This window comes from Silurus meridionalis, chromosome 1 (genome assembly GCF_014805685.1).
Source record: "Silurus meridionalis isolate SWU-2019-XX chromosome 1, ASM1480568v1, whole genome shotgun sequence".
NCBI lineage: Eukaryota > Metazoa > Chordata > Actinopteri > Siluriformes > Siluridae > Silurus > Silurus meridionalis.
The window spans coordinates 3,055,687-3,072,359 of NC_060884.1; the positions used below are offsets into that span (position 1 = coordinate 3,055,687).

Below are 16,673 nucleotides of genomic sequence, written 5' to 3' on the forward strand. Positions count from 1 at the left end.
TGATGTTAAATCCATTCTTCAATATATAAACTAGGGAATGAGCTGTCAAGAACTTTTGCAAATGCAAAAACATGAAAACAAGATCTAGGAGAATACAATAGATTTAAATGATTCTGAGGGTCTCAAGGCAGATTCCATTCTTATAAGTGTTTAAGAAAGCAGAGAACGCCTTGCTGACCACGACTGCCCACCCCTAACTCTATTCATATGTAAAACGCCTCCGGCAGAACTAGATATCTGATGTGCGCATGTGCGCAAACGTTGGTTCCCAAGCCTTCTCCAAAGGGTTTGCGCGAGCCTTTTTTTTTGGTATTGTTGCATTTTTCTGTAATTAGCGCAGCTCGTGAGACGCTTGTCTGCGTTCACCATGAGCACGTGCGGAGCTCTACGGGCGCTCAGCCTCACAGCCGCACACTGCCGCAGATCCGCCGCGGTACAGGGGCTGGTGGTGAGGAGCCTGAAATCACAAGCAGGGGGCCTGAACCTGCAACCTGACGCAAATGTGCACGAGAAGTTCAAGAGCATGGAGGAGCTGCCCGGTCCCAGTCTCTCCACCACCGTGTACTGGCTCTTCGGGAAAGGATACGCAGATAAAAGTCACGCGTTACAGGTTGGAAACTGCTACTAATCCTACTTCTGCTGTTATTGCTACTGATTACCACAAACAATATTATTACTACTAATCATAATAGTTCCACTAATAACATTATTACTACTACTAACACTGTTATTACTACTTACTGGTAACACTTACAAAACTAATACTACTACTAAGAACATCACTACTAGAGCTGCAACTAACAATTATTTTGATAATTTATTAATCGGACGACACCCCCCTCCCCCTCCCAATGAATTGGATATATTTTTTATCAGATGTTTTGCTTATTATAACTATATAAAACCCTCATTCAAAGCAAACGCTACATACCGAGTAGCAACTTTCTTTCATTATTATATTTTAACGCTTATAGTGGCTGCTTGTTGAGGAGTGCATGTGGGATTTTCCCTTAAACAACCCTCATGCTGGCTAAAACAACAAACAAACAAACAAAAAATAGCATTTGAGTATGCAAGGTGAAGCAATTTGTGTAAATCAATATTTGTATTTCAATATTAAATATAATTGTAAGGAATTATCTCTATCCTCTGTCGCCTGGACAGATTCCCTGAATACAGCCTTTCCTCTCAATCTCTGCTCTCCTGCAAGTACTTGGGGAAGTCTCAATGAAACACACGAGTCAGCTTTGAAGAAGTAGATGCCGAACTCGCAAACATCCCGAACCATCTAGAGACGTACCAGTGCCAATTGGATCCCACAACATGTGTGGTTTTGACATTGGACCTCCTGGAGTGTTAAAGGCTCTGGCATGGAGAAGCTGATGCTGGATCTGTGATGATCACAAATGTTGAGCTCAGTAGCTCCTAGTTTTATAACCATAAAGACTGTGTAAGACTGTAGAAAGATCATTACTTATAATCTTACACTCCAGTGCTCATGTTAGTTCTCACTCTCCAGCGTTCTTTACTGTTGAAAGATTTGTGATCAAACTCTTGATGTCACCCAAATGAGGATGGGTTCCCCTTTTGAGTCTGGTTCCTCTCAAGGTTTCTTCCTCATTATATCTAAGGGAGTTTTTTCTTGCCACAGTCGCCACGGCTTGGTAGAAGACGAAGGCTATGAAAAGAGAATGGAAGGGAGAAACAAAGCAAGATAACAGGCTTGATTAAAAAAAAGAAAAAATATGCATTGGTGTGCATATTTAGATTATTATCGATTTTATCAATTAGTTTACTATTTATCAATTTAGTTACTACTATTACTAAAACGATTATCACTTCTACTAACACTGTTCTACCACTACAAAACTATATTACTACTACTAACACTGGTACTACTATTACTACTACTAAAACTATTATTACTACTACTAACACTACTAATACCACTACTAACACTGGTAATACCACTACTACTACTAAAACTAAAACTATTATTACTACTACTAACACTACTAATACCACTAATAACACTGGTACTGATACTATTACTACTACTACTACTAAAACTATTAATACTACTACTAACACTACTAATACCACTGGTACTACTACTACTACTACTAAAACTATTATTACTACTACTAACAATACTAATATCACTAATAACACTGGTACCACTACTACCACTACCACTACTACCACCACTACTACCACTAAAACCATTATTACTACTACTAACAATACTAATACCACTACCAACACCACTAACACCACTGGTACCACCACCACCACTACCACTGCTACTACTAAAACCATTATTACTACTAACAATACTAATACCACTACTAACACCACTAACACCACTGGTACCACTACCACTACTACTACTACTGCTACTAAAACCATTAATACTACTACTAACACCACTAATACCACTGGCACCACCACTACCACTACCACTAAAACCATTATTACCACTACTAACAATACTAATACCACTAATAACACTGGTACTACTACTACTGCTACTACTACTAAAACCATTATTACCACTACTAACACCACTAATACCACTGGCACCACCACTACCACCACCACTACTACCACTACCACTAAAACCATTAACACCACCACCAACACCACTAATACCACTAATAACACTGGCACCACCACTACCACCACCACTACTACCACTAAAACCATTAACACCACCACCAACACCACTAACACCACTGGTACCACCACCACTACCACTACCACCACCACTACCACTACCACTAAAACCATTAACACCACCACCAACACCACTAATACCACTGGCACCACCACTACCACTACTACCACCACTACCACCACTACTAAAACCATTAATACCACTACCAACACCACTAACACCACTGGTACCACCACCACTACCACTACCACCACCACTACTAAAACCATTAATACCACTACTAACACTACTAATACCACTGGTACTACTACTACTACTACTACTAAAACAATTATTACTACTAATAATAATACTAATACCACTAATAACACTGGTACTACTACTACTACTACTATTACTACTACTAAAACTATTATTACTACTACTAACAATACTAATACCACTAATAACACTGGTACTGCTACTACTACTACTAAAACTATTGTTAATACTACTAACACTGTTATTCCTACTGTAATACTGTTACTACTACTAACACTACTAATACTACTACTGACACTGTTACTTCTACTACTAAAACTATTATTACTACTAACTACTAATATTGTTACTACTAAAACATTGCTATTACTTACATGATCAGTATTACTAACTACTAACACCATTAAAAATTCAAACACTCTTACTACTACTAACATCAATATTACTACAATTAGTACTACTATTAGTACAGTAATTACAGATGTATTACTACTAACAATGTAACTCCTACTAACTAAAAAAATCATTGTCACCCTGGCACAGATGTCTTTTATAAACTGCTGATCTCCTGGAAAAGAAAAGAAATTTCCCCACTGTGGGACGAATAAAGGTATATCTTAAAATAAATTTCACGCACAGGAGACTCGAAAGTTTGCACAGAATGGTGTTAAAATTAAAATAACAGATCCTTTAAGGAAAAAAAACCCCAAAAATTGTATAATTTTTTTCTAATGGCAAAATGTAGAACAGTTTCTCTCTGCACCCATAAAGAATTGAACATGATACAAGCAGCTACAGGATAAAAACTAATTCACATGGTGCTAATTTAGATCCTGACAGGTACAACTGGTTCTTCTTCTTAATTTCAGCGAGGAATGATACTAAGGGACGTTGCTGAGATATGCAAAGAAAGAATTTCACTGTGCTGTAAAGTACAGCAAAAGGTATAAAGCACAGAAAAAGGAATCACACTCGAGTGATTGTTGAGTTGAGGTTTATTTCTAAAGCACTTTTCACAATAGACATTGTTTCAAAACAGCTTTTATAAATTTAAGAATTAGGAAGAAATCTTTAGAGGAACCAGACTCAAAAAGGGGAACTCGTCCTTATTTGGGCAATATCAAGAGTGTGATTATAAATCCTAAAACAATACAGAACACTGGAGAGTGAGAACTAACATAAGAACCAAAGTCTGGGATTATGAGTAATTTCCTTTCTACAGTCTTATACAGCCAATTTATGTTTGGAAACAGGAGCTATTATGCAACTCATAAAACAGCTCAACTTTTGAGATCATCATAGATCCAACACCAACTCCTCTATGCCAGCGCCTTTAAACACTCAAAGAGGTCTAATGTCCAAACTGTACATGAAGTGGGATCCAAATGGCGCTGGTACATCTCTAGATGGTTCGGGATGTTTGCGCGGTCACCATCTAATTCTTTGAAGGTCCATAATCTTCATGTTGTGTCCCAAATCACAGGTGGAGCACAAGCGCCTGTACGGGCCCATCTGGCGCTCAGTGTTTGGGCCATTTGACATTGTGAACGTGGCGTCAGCCGAGCTCATCTCACAGGTGATCCGTCAGGAGGGACGGTACCCAGTGCGCACTGACCTTCCTCACTGGAAAGAGTACCGGGAGATGAGGGGTCAGGCTAACGGGCTCCATGTTGGGTGGGTCTCGTTCAGCACTCAGCACTGATTCATAATCATATGATTATCAATCATTTGATCTGATCAGAAGTCATGATCTTGTTTGATCTTCAATTGTTTTCTTGATTGTTGTTCTCAGTGCACACTTTCTGATCCTAACAGGACAGGTGAGGAGTGGCACAGAATGCGCAAAGCTCTGAATCCAAAAATGCTAAAGTTGAAGGAAGCGTTCGCATACGCTCCAATCATTCACGACGTGGTGTCGGATCTGCTGCTGAGAGTGGAGCAATTGCGTTTGCGCAGCCCGGACAAGAGCACCGTGTTCGACCTCGCCTCAGAACTGTATAAGTTCGGCTTTGAAGGTCAGAACTGGAGTCAGTCAACCGTTATTATTTTCAATGTGATCAAACCTCGGAACCTTTAAATTCAGTATACAGTTTGATGACAATATTATTGTACTTTAAAGTTTCTATAGTATAATGTGTTGTGTAATATCTATAATAAAAATCTTACATTCACATATTATTATACACTATATTTCCAAAAGTATTGGGTCACCTGATCTTTCCTGCTATATGTGATTCTTTTCCAAACTGTTACCACAAAGCTGGAGGCATTCAATTGTACAGGACGTCTTTAGATACTCTATAATAACATTTTGCATTCACTTGAACTTGGAAACCCAAACCTGCTCCAGCATGGCAATGCCCCTGTGCACAAAGTGAGCTCCTTGAAGATCGGGTTTACATGCTTTGGAGAGAAATATCTTCAGTGGTCTTCTATAGAGCTCTGATCTCATCCCTACTGAACACCTTGGGGGATGAATTGGATGGCTGGCTGCACCCACACCTACATTAATGTCTGCCTTTCTTAATACCCTTATGGCTGATGAACACAAATATCCATAAGCACACTCCCAAATCTAGTGGAACATCTTCCCGGAAGACTGGAGGGAACAATAAGAGCAAATTGGGACTAAATGTAGAATGCAATGCTCAAAAATCACATACTGTACTGATGACTAGGTGACCCAATATTTTTTGTTAAAAGTTGGCAATAGTTATGGAATAACATATAACTCTCTGTGTAGTCATAGTGCATCTCTGTTTTTTCAGGGATTTCCTCCATCCTGTTCGAAACACGCTTGGGTTGCCTGCAGGAGGAAATTCCGACAGAAACCCTCCGCTTCATCAAGGCAGCTAATGACATGCTAACTTTGTCCGAGACTGTTCTGTTTTTCCCTCAGTGGACTCGGAATATATTCCCTTTCTGGAAAAGGTTCATCCAGGCCTGGGATGATCTCTACGATGTAGGTATGCTGCATGACATGATGTCTCTGGGAAGAGAGAAAGACGGGGTCTTTTTGTTTGTTTTTGTAGGTTTTAAACACATCTCGATGTGATCTGTCTGGCAGTTCTATTGCTGGTTAGAAGCAATGGCTTAATCCCATGTGCAAGAATTAAAACCTGCTACGAAGTAACACAGAATCTGTTTTAATGTATCACCCTGAATGTGCTGGGCTTCAGCACAGAATTTGATTGACAGGAAGGTGAAGCAGATGGACCAGAAGGTGCAGCGTGGAGAGGAGCTGGAAGGCATGTACCTTACTTACCTGTTATCAAGTAACAAACTCTCCCTGGCAGAGGTTTATATTACCATCACTGAGCTGCTGCTTGGAGGAGTCGACACGGTGAGTGTGTGTGTGTATGTGTGTGTGTGTGCGCGCATGTGTGCTTGTGCCTGTTTTTGGGCTTGTGTGTTTTTATCAGTTCTGCACATAGTTGAATCAGGGCCAAAACAGTGAAAGGGTGGGGGATGAAAACCTGTTCTTACATCATGGATAAAACACTTCACATTTTGTTGATTCTCAGTAACATTTCAGGTTTAATTTCTTATTAACCTCAAGAGGGAGGAACAAAAAACAAGTGGAAAAAACTATAATTTAACTTACATTGTTACTAAAAATGTTCATTATGTATATTTTCCCATATGAGCGTGTGCTCGAGCATTTCATTCCTTACTCATTACAAATCCTGTGCGCTTGGATTTTGTAAAGATGAATGAATTCTCTCCTCTTTCTCTCAGACATCTAACACCATGTCCTGGACTTTGTATCACCTGGCCCGTGATCCAGAGGTGCAGAATCGTCTCTATCAGGAGGTGGTGTCTGTGTGTCCTGACAGGAAGCATCTGAGCACTGAGGACTTGAGCAGAATGCCGTACCTTAAAGCTGTTATCAAGGAGACACTCAGGTACACAGCAGGATTACTCAGGACATATGAGTCCTGGGCATAAGGATAATTAATTGGTTTAAATAAAAGTTCAAGGAGGACAATTTATTTTTATTTATTTATTCAAACAAAAGTGTTAGACAGGCAGATATTGAAGTCAGTGATAAAATTCATGTACAGGATTCAAACTGGATGCAGAAGTAAAAGAAAATATGTACGAGAAAAAGAAGTACTGCGTGTTTATATATTTAAGCGTGAAGCAGGAGTACTTTCGTTCTTAGATAAAGCTGTACCAGAAAGCTTCTTCCCTGAATAACTTGCAGCATGAGAGAAATATCTGAAATTCTTTCATTCTGTAGAACATTTAGTAACAGCAGCGCTCGACTATGACAGCAGGATAACGCACTTCTCACAGTCAAAACGGGAATACATCACCAACCCACAAATCAGCACCAGAATTACTCAACTCATCACAAATATTTCATTCTGTATTTAATGAATGTGTTTCAGGAAGGAATTTGAAGACTTTTGTTATAAATTGGAATGGTGACTGCACCCCAGGCCTCCTCTTCACCTGACTTTACCTTTGTGGCTGAATGAGCACAAATCTCAACAAGCATACTCCAAAATCTTCTCAGAAGAGTGGAGGTCATTAGAAATGGAAATGGGGCCTACAATATATGCATTCATTTTATATTTCATATATTATATTAGTGTTTTGGAAATTTCATTTCAAAACCATACCCTATTAATGTGGCCTCCACTTTACAGGGATGACTTTCACCATGATTTTGGGTTGTGTGTGATTCCTTATGAATGCTGTGATATTAACAAACCTGTTCACCACACTCATCACACCACACTGGGAAAAGTCCCAGATCAATACCCTCTTTTACCAGTTTTCACTTTTGGTCTTCTCCCGCATTTTGGAAATCCATCTGGGAATCCAAGTTTCATTCATGAGTCCAGATTATGTTTCCATAGCTGGAATTCTGGCTTTCTTCACTGAGGCTGAGCTAAATGTCCTGACCAGATGTTATATGATTTCTGTATTTTTTTTTGTCAGTCAGGTCATCAGTGAGAGACAATTTTTGCCAAATTCCTGGACTGTTTAACGGTTTGTATTTCTGTCTATACAGATTGTATCCTGTTGTGTCTGGTAATGGACGCCTCACTGCGGAAAATGAGGTTGTTGTAGGTGGTTACTGGTTCCCAAAGCAGGTAAAGCCATATACAATGTATAACATTCTTTAAAGCAGTGGTGTCAAAACCAGCCCTAGAGGGGCCAAAATTAAATACTGGGTCTAAATAGATGGTCACACAGTGTCAGCATTTAATGAAAACCAAGACAGACAGGATACAGAATAAAGTGTGAAAATAAAGCGGTAAGTAAAAGCAGTACATTTTGCTCTTGTGCACATTTTGCCTGAGCAAGATGCTCAGTGTTGTTTCTTGGTTGTCAATTCTTTAATGTTTGAAGGTTAGGTTCAGTGGCAACTTTCAGCATGCTTTTGTTAGTTGTTCATAACAGAGAAAGTTGAGCACATAGATGTGTACTTCCAAATTTGCAGAGCTTTCAAGCAGCCAGAAGATAGATATAGGGCACCATTTCAGGGATGATTTCAGGGATGCATCGCCCACAGACTCCACAAACATTGCCAGTTATGATAAAAACATTGCCAGCAATGAACCCATTGCCAATTTTGTCTTTTTTTTTCAGACACAGTTTCATCTGTGTCACTATGCTGCGAGTCACGATGAGACAGAATTTCCAGATGCAGAAGCTTTTATTCCAGAGCGCTGGCTGAGGGGAGGCCCATTGCATTCCCAACACCACCCTTACAGCTCCATCCCATTTGGAGTCGGGGTCAGGGCTTGTTTGGGGAAACGAGTGGCTGAACTGGAGATGTACTTTGCTATTTCTAGGGTGAGTTTATACATGTTAGATTCCTTGTTTGAGTGATGTCTGAGCTTTCAGTCACTATGGGTTTGATTAATATCTCAAATCAATATATGCAAAAGTCTTTTATGATTTATGGTTTGATCCCTGAACTACCCTGAATACCGCTTTTCTCTCCCAGCTGTTGCAGCACTATGAGGTGCGTCCCTTGATGGAGCTCCTACAGTCCACCCCAAAACTAGGACTCTCCTCATTCCTTCCAAACCCATAAACCTGCACTTTGTCCCCAGAACCTGAAGGTGGCGCTGTTCAACAAGAAAAATAGGGGAATAAGAAATAGAAGTACACAAGTGCTTTTAGATTTGTAAATTGTATAAGTGCAATAGGAAACTGCAGTGGCCCAGAACAGAATCATTCTGTTTAATTGTTAAATTCTCTGTCAAATCGATCTATACAAATTTCAGTAATATATTAAATATATTAAAATGTGTTTAAATTTCTATAAATTTGATACGATTTTAAGGGCCACATTTGTATATCGAGTCTCTAAAACAGAGAGATTGTTTTTATTCCTGCTAATTTTCTTGCTCGCAGCATTTATGTATTATTGCTTAAAGCGCACTACTTATCATCTTTATCCTTATCTTTACTCTTTTCAAGGTCAAGAACTATAGACACTGCTCTGAAATTGAAACACTTTCTGGTTTTAGGCAAATCTAATAACTATTTTATATTAAAGCACCCATTGTAATACATCATTGTTTTTATAGCAACAACTACACTGGTGCTTGTAAAATGTGTGTATATATATATATATATATATATATATATATATATATATATATATATATATATATATATATATATATATATATAGTCTTGATTATTTTCTATTGACAGCATAAGTATCCAAGTTTGATATGTGTTATGGTTTAAAAAACAGTTAAAATTATAATTATTCATTGCAATAACCTGTATGTAAGAGAAAATAATAAAATATCGGACTTCAAGTAATTAAATATTGCCTTTAATGTTTAAATGCACTGCAGTGGAGGTGTGAGGGTGTGTTTTAGATTCCTGTTTATTCTGTTTTCATATGCCAAAAATGTTTCATCTCAAACGAAAGAAGTTCATTTAGACAAGAGTTGTAGGAAAAAGAGAATGTTTGACCTTATTTATTAACACTTTCCTAGCTGAGATTCTGCTATTTATTTAACTATTCAAAGACAATGCAGTGTTTAACCATGTTTAGTGCTAACAAATCAAAAATGCGGATCATGAATCTTATGAGCCGCTTTGGCGACCCCTACTGGGAGAAGCCGAAAGAAGAAGAAGGTACTAACAAGCTGCTCGAAACGTTTTAACGTGTGCGTTCCAGTGAGCATTTAACTGCATTGGACAAACACAAGACTAATATACTGTATTACAGAATGTTTATTTTTTCAATCAAATGCTTTTAAAGCATTGACTCTCTATTTTTGCTGTATGGTTGAACACTAAGGGAGGGATACAAAACAAGCTCCGAAACAGTAATTTTGCTTTTAAGAGCATTTGAAGGGCGTTAATTATCTGTATATTCAAAATAGACATCTCATCAGTTCACTGTGGCAAACCAACCATTTGTCAAAAATGAAGCCGCAGTGTAATATATTTTTTATTTCGGTCTGAATGGTTCTCAATCCGAAGAATTTCAAATGTAAAAAATATTATTTCGGACTACCTTTATTTATCTGATCCTTTAGGCTAAGCAGCTCTTTTTTGTCTTGTTTTTTTCCTTATTTCTTTTTTTTGTCTCCTCTGGTTTGTTTTCTATCATAGCAAAAATATTATGTACAACTTTCAAGTGATTTGCGATATGAAGAAAAAAGTTTATGAAAGTCTATTCATGATTGAGGCTGACCTCAGAACGCCCGACACAAACTTCAGTTCTCAATAACCCCCAGCAGTACTTGACCATGTTGAAACTGACAGCATAATCCCAGACATCTTGAGACGTGTATGTTTTTGCTTGCTTTATTAATCCATGAAATACTTGTACACATTACTGCAGCATGCTTTTATTACCGGGTCTAGGCAAATCTCTTCGGTGTCAGATTTGTTTAAACCGTCAACAGCACCCCTGAATTTTCCTAACGAGCTCTAGCCTTTAACAAACTACGAAATCGGATTGAGGTTAGATTAGCGAAGTGATTTCGTGACCGTGTTCTGGCCGATCTGATCTGAGCTTCCTCTGGAAGGAAATGATTTAGCCCTGTTTACATGCAGACATTTTTTTACTAATTCAGTCACATTATTTATTTAACGTGTCTCCTTGTACATGTATGCCACATGTCATTTTCTTCAGAGACAGAAAAACAAATCTCAATAATGAATTTGGATAGGATTTGAATTGGGTTTTTATGTAAATATGTCTGATCTTATAAATGGCTGTGATCTTGTGCAGCTTTTACTTATCTTTCTGATGTTATAACAGTTATGTTACTCTTTCTATATACATATATATATGTATATATAGGTAGGTGTGTGTGAATGTGTATGTATATATCTTGTGACGGCACGCAGCAACAGGCAAACGCTCCACACGCAACTGCCAGACGGGTGCTGAACGGACAGCGCCACTTCAGCACCCGTATTGTGGAGAGCTGCGGCGCACATGGCAGGAGGGCGAAGCGGCTGGAGCCGAATGAGGAGAGTGGCAACTCTTTACCCTGCCTGAGTCGAGTGAAGGGTATAAAAGGGGTCACGAAGGATAGCGGGTTGGAGAATGTGCGGAGCTCTACGGGCGCTCAGCCTCACAGCCGCACACTGCCGCAGATCCGGTACAGAGGCTGTTGGTGAGGAGCCTGAAGTCAGAAGCAGGGGGCCTGAACCTGCAACCTGATGCGACTGTGCACGAGAAATTAAAGAGCACGGAGGAGCTGCCCGGTCCCAGTCTCTCCACCACCGTGTACTGGCTCTTCTGGAAAGGATACGCAGATTAAAGTCACGCGTTACAGGTTGGAAACTGCTACTACTCCTACTTCTGCTGTTATTGCTACTGATAGCACTGATACCACACACACTATTATTACTACTAATCATAATAGTTCTACTAATAACATTATTACTACTAACATTATCAAACTTAAATAGCATTTGAGTATGGAAGGTGAAGCATTTTGTGTAAATCAACATTTGTATTGTATTTTGCAGACGACATGTTGACATCCATGCTTTAAAAAAATTATATTAAATCTAATACAACATTGTTTTGACAATTTATAGTTTAACAAAATACATAGGCATTTTGTTCACTTGTGAAGATATAAGCATCTTGAATATATAATCAATGACATTTTGTATAATTAATGGTATACTGCATAAATAAAATATACAAACTGCTGTAGTAGACGAGGGCTATGAAAAGAGAATGTGTTTTTAAACACATATCGATGTGATCTGTCTGGCAGTCCTAATGCCCATGTGCAAGAATTAAAACCTGCTACAAAGTAACACAGAATCTGTTTTAATGTATCACCCTGAATGTGCTGGGCTTCAGCACAGAATCTGATTGACAGGAAGGTGAAGCAGATGGACCAGAAGGTGCAGCGTGAAGAGAAGCTGGAAGGCATGTACCTTACTTACCTGTTATCAAGTAACAAACTCTCCCTGGCAGAGGTTTATATTACCATCACTGAGCTGCTGCTTGGAGGAGTCGACATGTGAGCGTGTGTGAGTGTGTGTGTGTGTGTGTGTGTGTGTGTGTGTGTGTGTGTGTGTGTTTGTTTTTGTGCTTGTGTGTTTTTATCAGTTCTAATGATATTCTCAAGCTCTTTCATGGACATAGTTGAATCAGGGCCAAAACAGTGAAAGGGAGGGGGATGAAAATCTGTTCTTACATCATGAATAAAACACATTTTTGTTGATTCTCAGTAACAATTCAGGTTACATTTTTTTTATTAACCTCAAGAGAGAGGAACAAAAAACAAGGGGAAAAAATATAATTTAACTTACATTGTTACTAAAAATGTTCATTATGTATACTTTCCTATATCAGCGTGTACTTGAGCATTTTATTCCTTACTCATTACAAATCCCGTGTTCTTTGATTCTGTAAAGATGACTATAAATGAATTTTCTCCTCTTCCTCTCAGACATCTAACACCATGTTCTGGACTTTGTATCACCTGGCCCGTGATCCAGAGGTGCAGAATCGTCTCTATCAGGAGGTGGTGTCTGTGTGTCCTGACAGGAAGCTTCTGAGCCCTGAGGACTTGAGCAGAATGCCGTACCTTAAAGCTGTTATCAAGGAGACACTCAGGTACACAGCAGGATTACTCAGGACATATGAGTCCTGGGCGTAAGGGTCCGAGTCAAAATTCAAGGAGGAGCATTTATTTGTATTTATTTATTAATTCAAACAAAATACAATTAATTTGTGCACTTATTTTAGACAAGACTAAACAAAAGAGGAAAGTGCATACACTCAGGGAAACGTGACAAACAAGTTATTTTCCACATACTTGAGAAACATTATTGTCCTGTTCATTATCTTTATATCTGTCCTTGAAGGAAGCTTGCCCTGCCTCTTTAATGAGCCTTATCATGACTTGTAGTCAGAAACCAGGTAAGAACTTGCAGATATTAAAGTCAGAAGTAAAATTCATGTACAGGATTCAAACTGGATGCAGAAGTAAAAGAAAATATGGACAGGAAAAAAGACTGCGTGTTTATATATATATCCAGCGTAAAGCAGGAGTACTTTCGTTCTCAGATATTAAAGGGATTTAAATAGCTACTTATCCATTTGATGTAACAGGGTTATATGTGCAAAGACTTGGGTTGGAGCGTAAGATCTTGACTGGCCTGCTATCAAGCTCTGTCCTTAACAAAATTGAAGACCTTTGTTATTAATTTGGAATGGTGACTGCACCCCAGGCCTCTTCTTCACCTGACTTTACCTTTGTGGCTGAATGAGCACAAATTTCCACAAGCATACTACAATTAATTTTATTGTCCATATATTATATTAGTGTTTTGGAAATTTAATTCCAGAACCATGGGTACTAATGTGGCCTCCACTTTATAGGGATGGCTTTCACCATGATTTTGGGTCGTGTCTGATTCCTTAAAGGCTACATGTATGCTGTGATATTAACAATCCTCTTCACCACACTCATCACACCACACTGCAGAGTTCAGCGGTAACGGATGTTATACTGCTCAGTCAACGCTTTGCATTCTGCAAAGTAAAGAGTAAATGGTACGAAAAGAGGTTGAGAGTAAATTTATCACCACCAGGCGGCGCTGTTTATCAACAAGAGTACACTGCATGAAAGAAAGACTGCAGCAGATGATTAAAACATGGACAACATTTCTTGATCCATTTGTGCAGATCTGTTTAAAGATTTTGGTCCTTTAGCTCCAAGAAGACCCTGTTCCCAATAGGCTCATTGCAGTCATGGGACTCCAAGTGAATTAAATCTCATGGCTCAGCTCACCTTAGAAAGCCGACTTTTTCAGATTCCAAACGACTCATTGTAGTTACGTGGAATTCTGTGGAGGAGGATGAGCTAAATGTCCTGAACAGATGTTATAAAATTTCTGCCTCTTTTTGGTTAGTCAGGTTACCAGTGAGAGACACATTTTTGCCAAATTCCTGGACTGTTTAACGGGTTGCATTTTTGTCTTTACAGATTGTATCCTGTTGTGGCTGGTAATGGACACCTCGCTGTGGAAAATGAGGTGGTTGTAGGTGGTTACTGGTTCCCAAAGCAGGTAAAGCCATATACAATTGATCAGAGATCAATTTTAACAAAGAAAGTTGAGACACACAAATGTGTACTTGCATAGCATTCAAGCAGCCAGTAGAGGGAGATAGAGCATCATTTCAGAGATGAAGTGGGGAAAGTGTGCATCGTCCACAGACTCTACAAACATTGCCAGTTATGATAGAAATATATTACCTTTTGGGTCAGATATAATTAATCCGTGGGCCAGGAGAGGCTCAGGGGTCTTGAGTTTGACGTGTCTGTTTTAATCTACGTGCTTTTAATGAACCCATTGCCAATTTTGTCTTTTTTTTCAGACACAGTTTCATCTGTGTCACTATGCTGCGAGTCACGATGAGACAGAGTTTCCAGATGCAGAAGCTTTTATTCCAGAGCGCTGGCTGAGGGGAGGCCCGTTGTATTCCCAACACCACCCTTACAGCTCCATCCCATTTGGAGTCGGGGTCAGGGCTTGTTTGGGGAAACGAGTGGCTGAACTGAGATGTACTTTGCTATTTCTAGGGTGAGTTTATACATGTTAGATTCCTTGTTTGAGTGACGTCTGGGCTTTCAGTCACTTTGGGTTTGATTAATATCTAACATCAATATATGCAAAAGTCTTTTATGATTTATGGTTTGATCCCTGAACTACCCTGAATACCGCTTTTCTCTCCCAGCTGTTGCAGCACTATGAGGTGCGTCCCTTGAATGGCGCTCCTACAGTCCACCCCAAAACTAGGACTCTCCTCATTCCTTCCAAACCCATAAACCTGCACTTTGTCCCCCGAACCTGAAGGTGGCAACAAGAGAAATAGATGGATGAGAAATACAAGTACACAAGTGCTTTTAGATTTGTAAATTGTATAAGTGCAATAGGAAACTGCAGTGGCCCAGAATCTGTTTTTTTTTTCTGTTTAATTGTCAGATTCTGTGTCAGATTGATCTATGCCAATTTCAGTAATATGTTAAAAATGTCTGAAAGTTAAAATGTATGAATGTGTTTACATTTCAGATTTTTAGGGCCACAGAGAGATTGTTTTTATTCCTGCAAATTTTCTTGCTTGCTGCATTTATGTATTATTGATTAAAGCGCACCACTTATTATCTTTATCCTTATCTTTAATATTTATCTTGCAAAATACAAATGTTCAAGAAAAAGTCAAGAATTATAGACTATGTACACCGCTGAAATTGTAACACTTTTTGGTTTTAGGCTGCAAATCTAATAACTATTTTATATTAATGCACTCATTGTCATACATTATTGTTTCTATAGCAACAACTACACTGGTGCGTGTAAAATTTATATTAATATCAGAGGAGGGAAGTAACGGAGTACAAATACTTCGTTACTGTACTTAAGTAGAATTTTTTGGTATCAGTATTTTACTCCACTATTTATTACTTTTTACTTTTACTCATTACATTTTTACACAAATATCTGTACTTTTTACTTCTTACATTTTCAAAACCGGCTCGTTACTTTAGTTTTAATCCACTGATTTGGTGAAATATTTTTTTTATTTTCACTGTGCGCCGATTTCAGCCGAACAACCGATTTCCTGTTACTGCGTGTCTTTTTCAATCCGCTGGTGTATAAAGTCCTGTCTCTCACTCACCACAGATGTAGACTAGTTTATGGAGATAAGAATCAGCAGGCAGAAGGCAGTGAGAAGTTTGGGGTTAATGTGGATGAGACAGAGGGAGTCAGTGATGAGAACATGACTGAGAACAGACACATTCCTGATCATCATCATCTTTTCTCTGCTTGTGTTCTATATGTGGATCTTCAGCCTGGATACATTCATTAGGTAACAACATTTTAATTCATTTTGTATTAATATATATATATTTATATGTATGTATGTATGTATGTATGTATATGTATATATATATATATATATATATATACATACATACATACATACATATATATATATATATTAATACAAAATGAATTAAAATATATATATTTATATGTATGTATGTATATATATATATATATATATATATATATATATATATATATATATATATGTATATTATAGAAAAGTAAATACATAAATAAATAACTAAATAAAAAATTAAAACCTTCGGCAAAAAATACGTTTATCCACGACGTCCTTTCTTAGATATAAAATAAATAAATAAACTCCAGATAAAAATATTTTTAATCAGTAAACTTTTGTTTTATTTCTGCG

General features: G+C 38.2%; 2 protein-coding genes across 2 annotated transcripts; both read left to right on the plus strand.

Annotated features, from left to right (window-relative positions):
- Positions 1–240: 240 nt before the first annotated feature.
- si:ch211-113j14.1 (sterol 26-hydroxylase, mitochondrial) lies at positions 241–9,721 on the plus strand. Its single transcript, XM_046859006.1, is given in 10 exon segments — positions 241–610; positions 4,422–4,612; positions 4,754–4,953; positions 5,707–5,904; positions 6,118–6,281; positions 6,677–6,843; positions 7,962–8,043; positions 8,543–8,749; positions 8,904–8,928; positions 8,931–9,721. Coding segments are annotated over 10 exon segments (1,566 nt in total). The 5' UTR covers positions 241–367; the 3' UTR covers positions 9,020–9,721.
- Positions 9,722–9,854: 133 nt separating this feature from the next.
- LOC124392236 (sterol 26-hydroxylase, mitochondrial-like) lies at positions 9,855–15,738 on the plus strand. The gene is given in 7 exon segments (XM_046859018.1): positions 9,855–11,718; positions 12,261–12,329; positions 12,856–13,022; positions 14,398–14,479; positions 14,790–14,967; positions 14,970–14,995; positions 15,150–15,738. Coding segments are annotated over 5 exon segments (558 nt in total). The 5' UTR covers positions 9,855–11,718; positions 12,261–12,329; positions 12,856–12,867; the 3' UTR covers positions 15,267–15,738.
- The last annotated feature ends 935 nt before the right edge of the window (positions 15,739–16,673 follow it).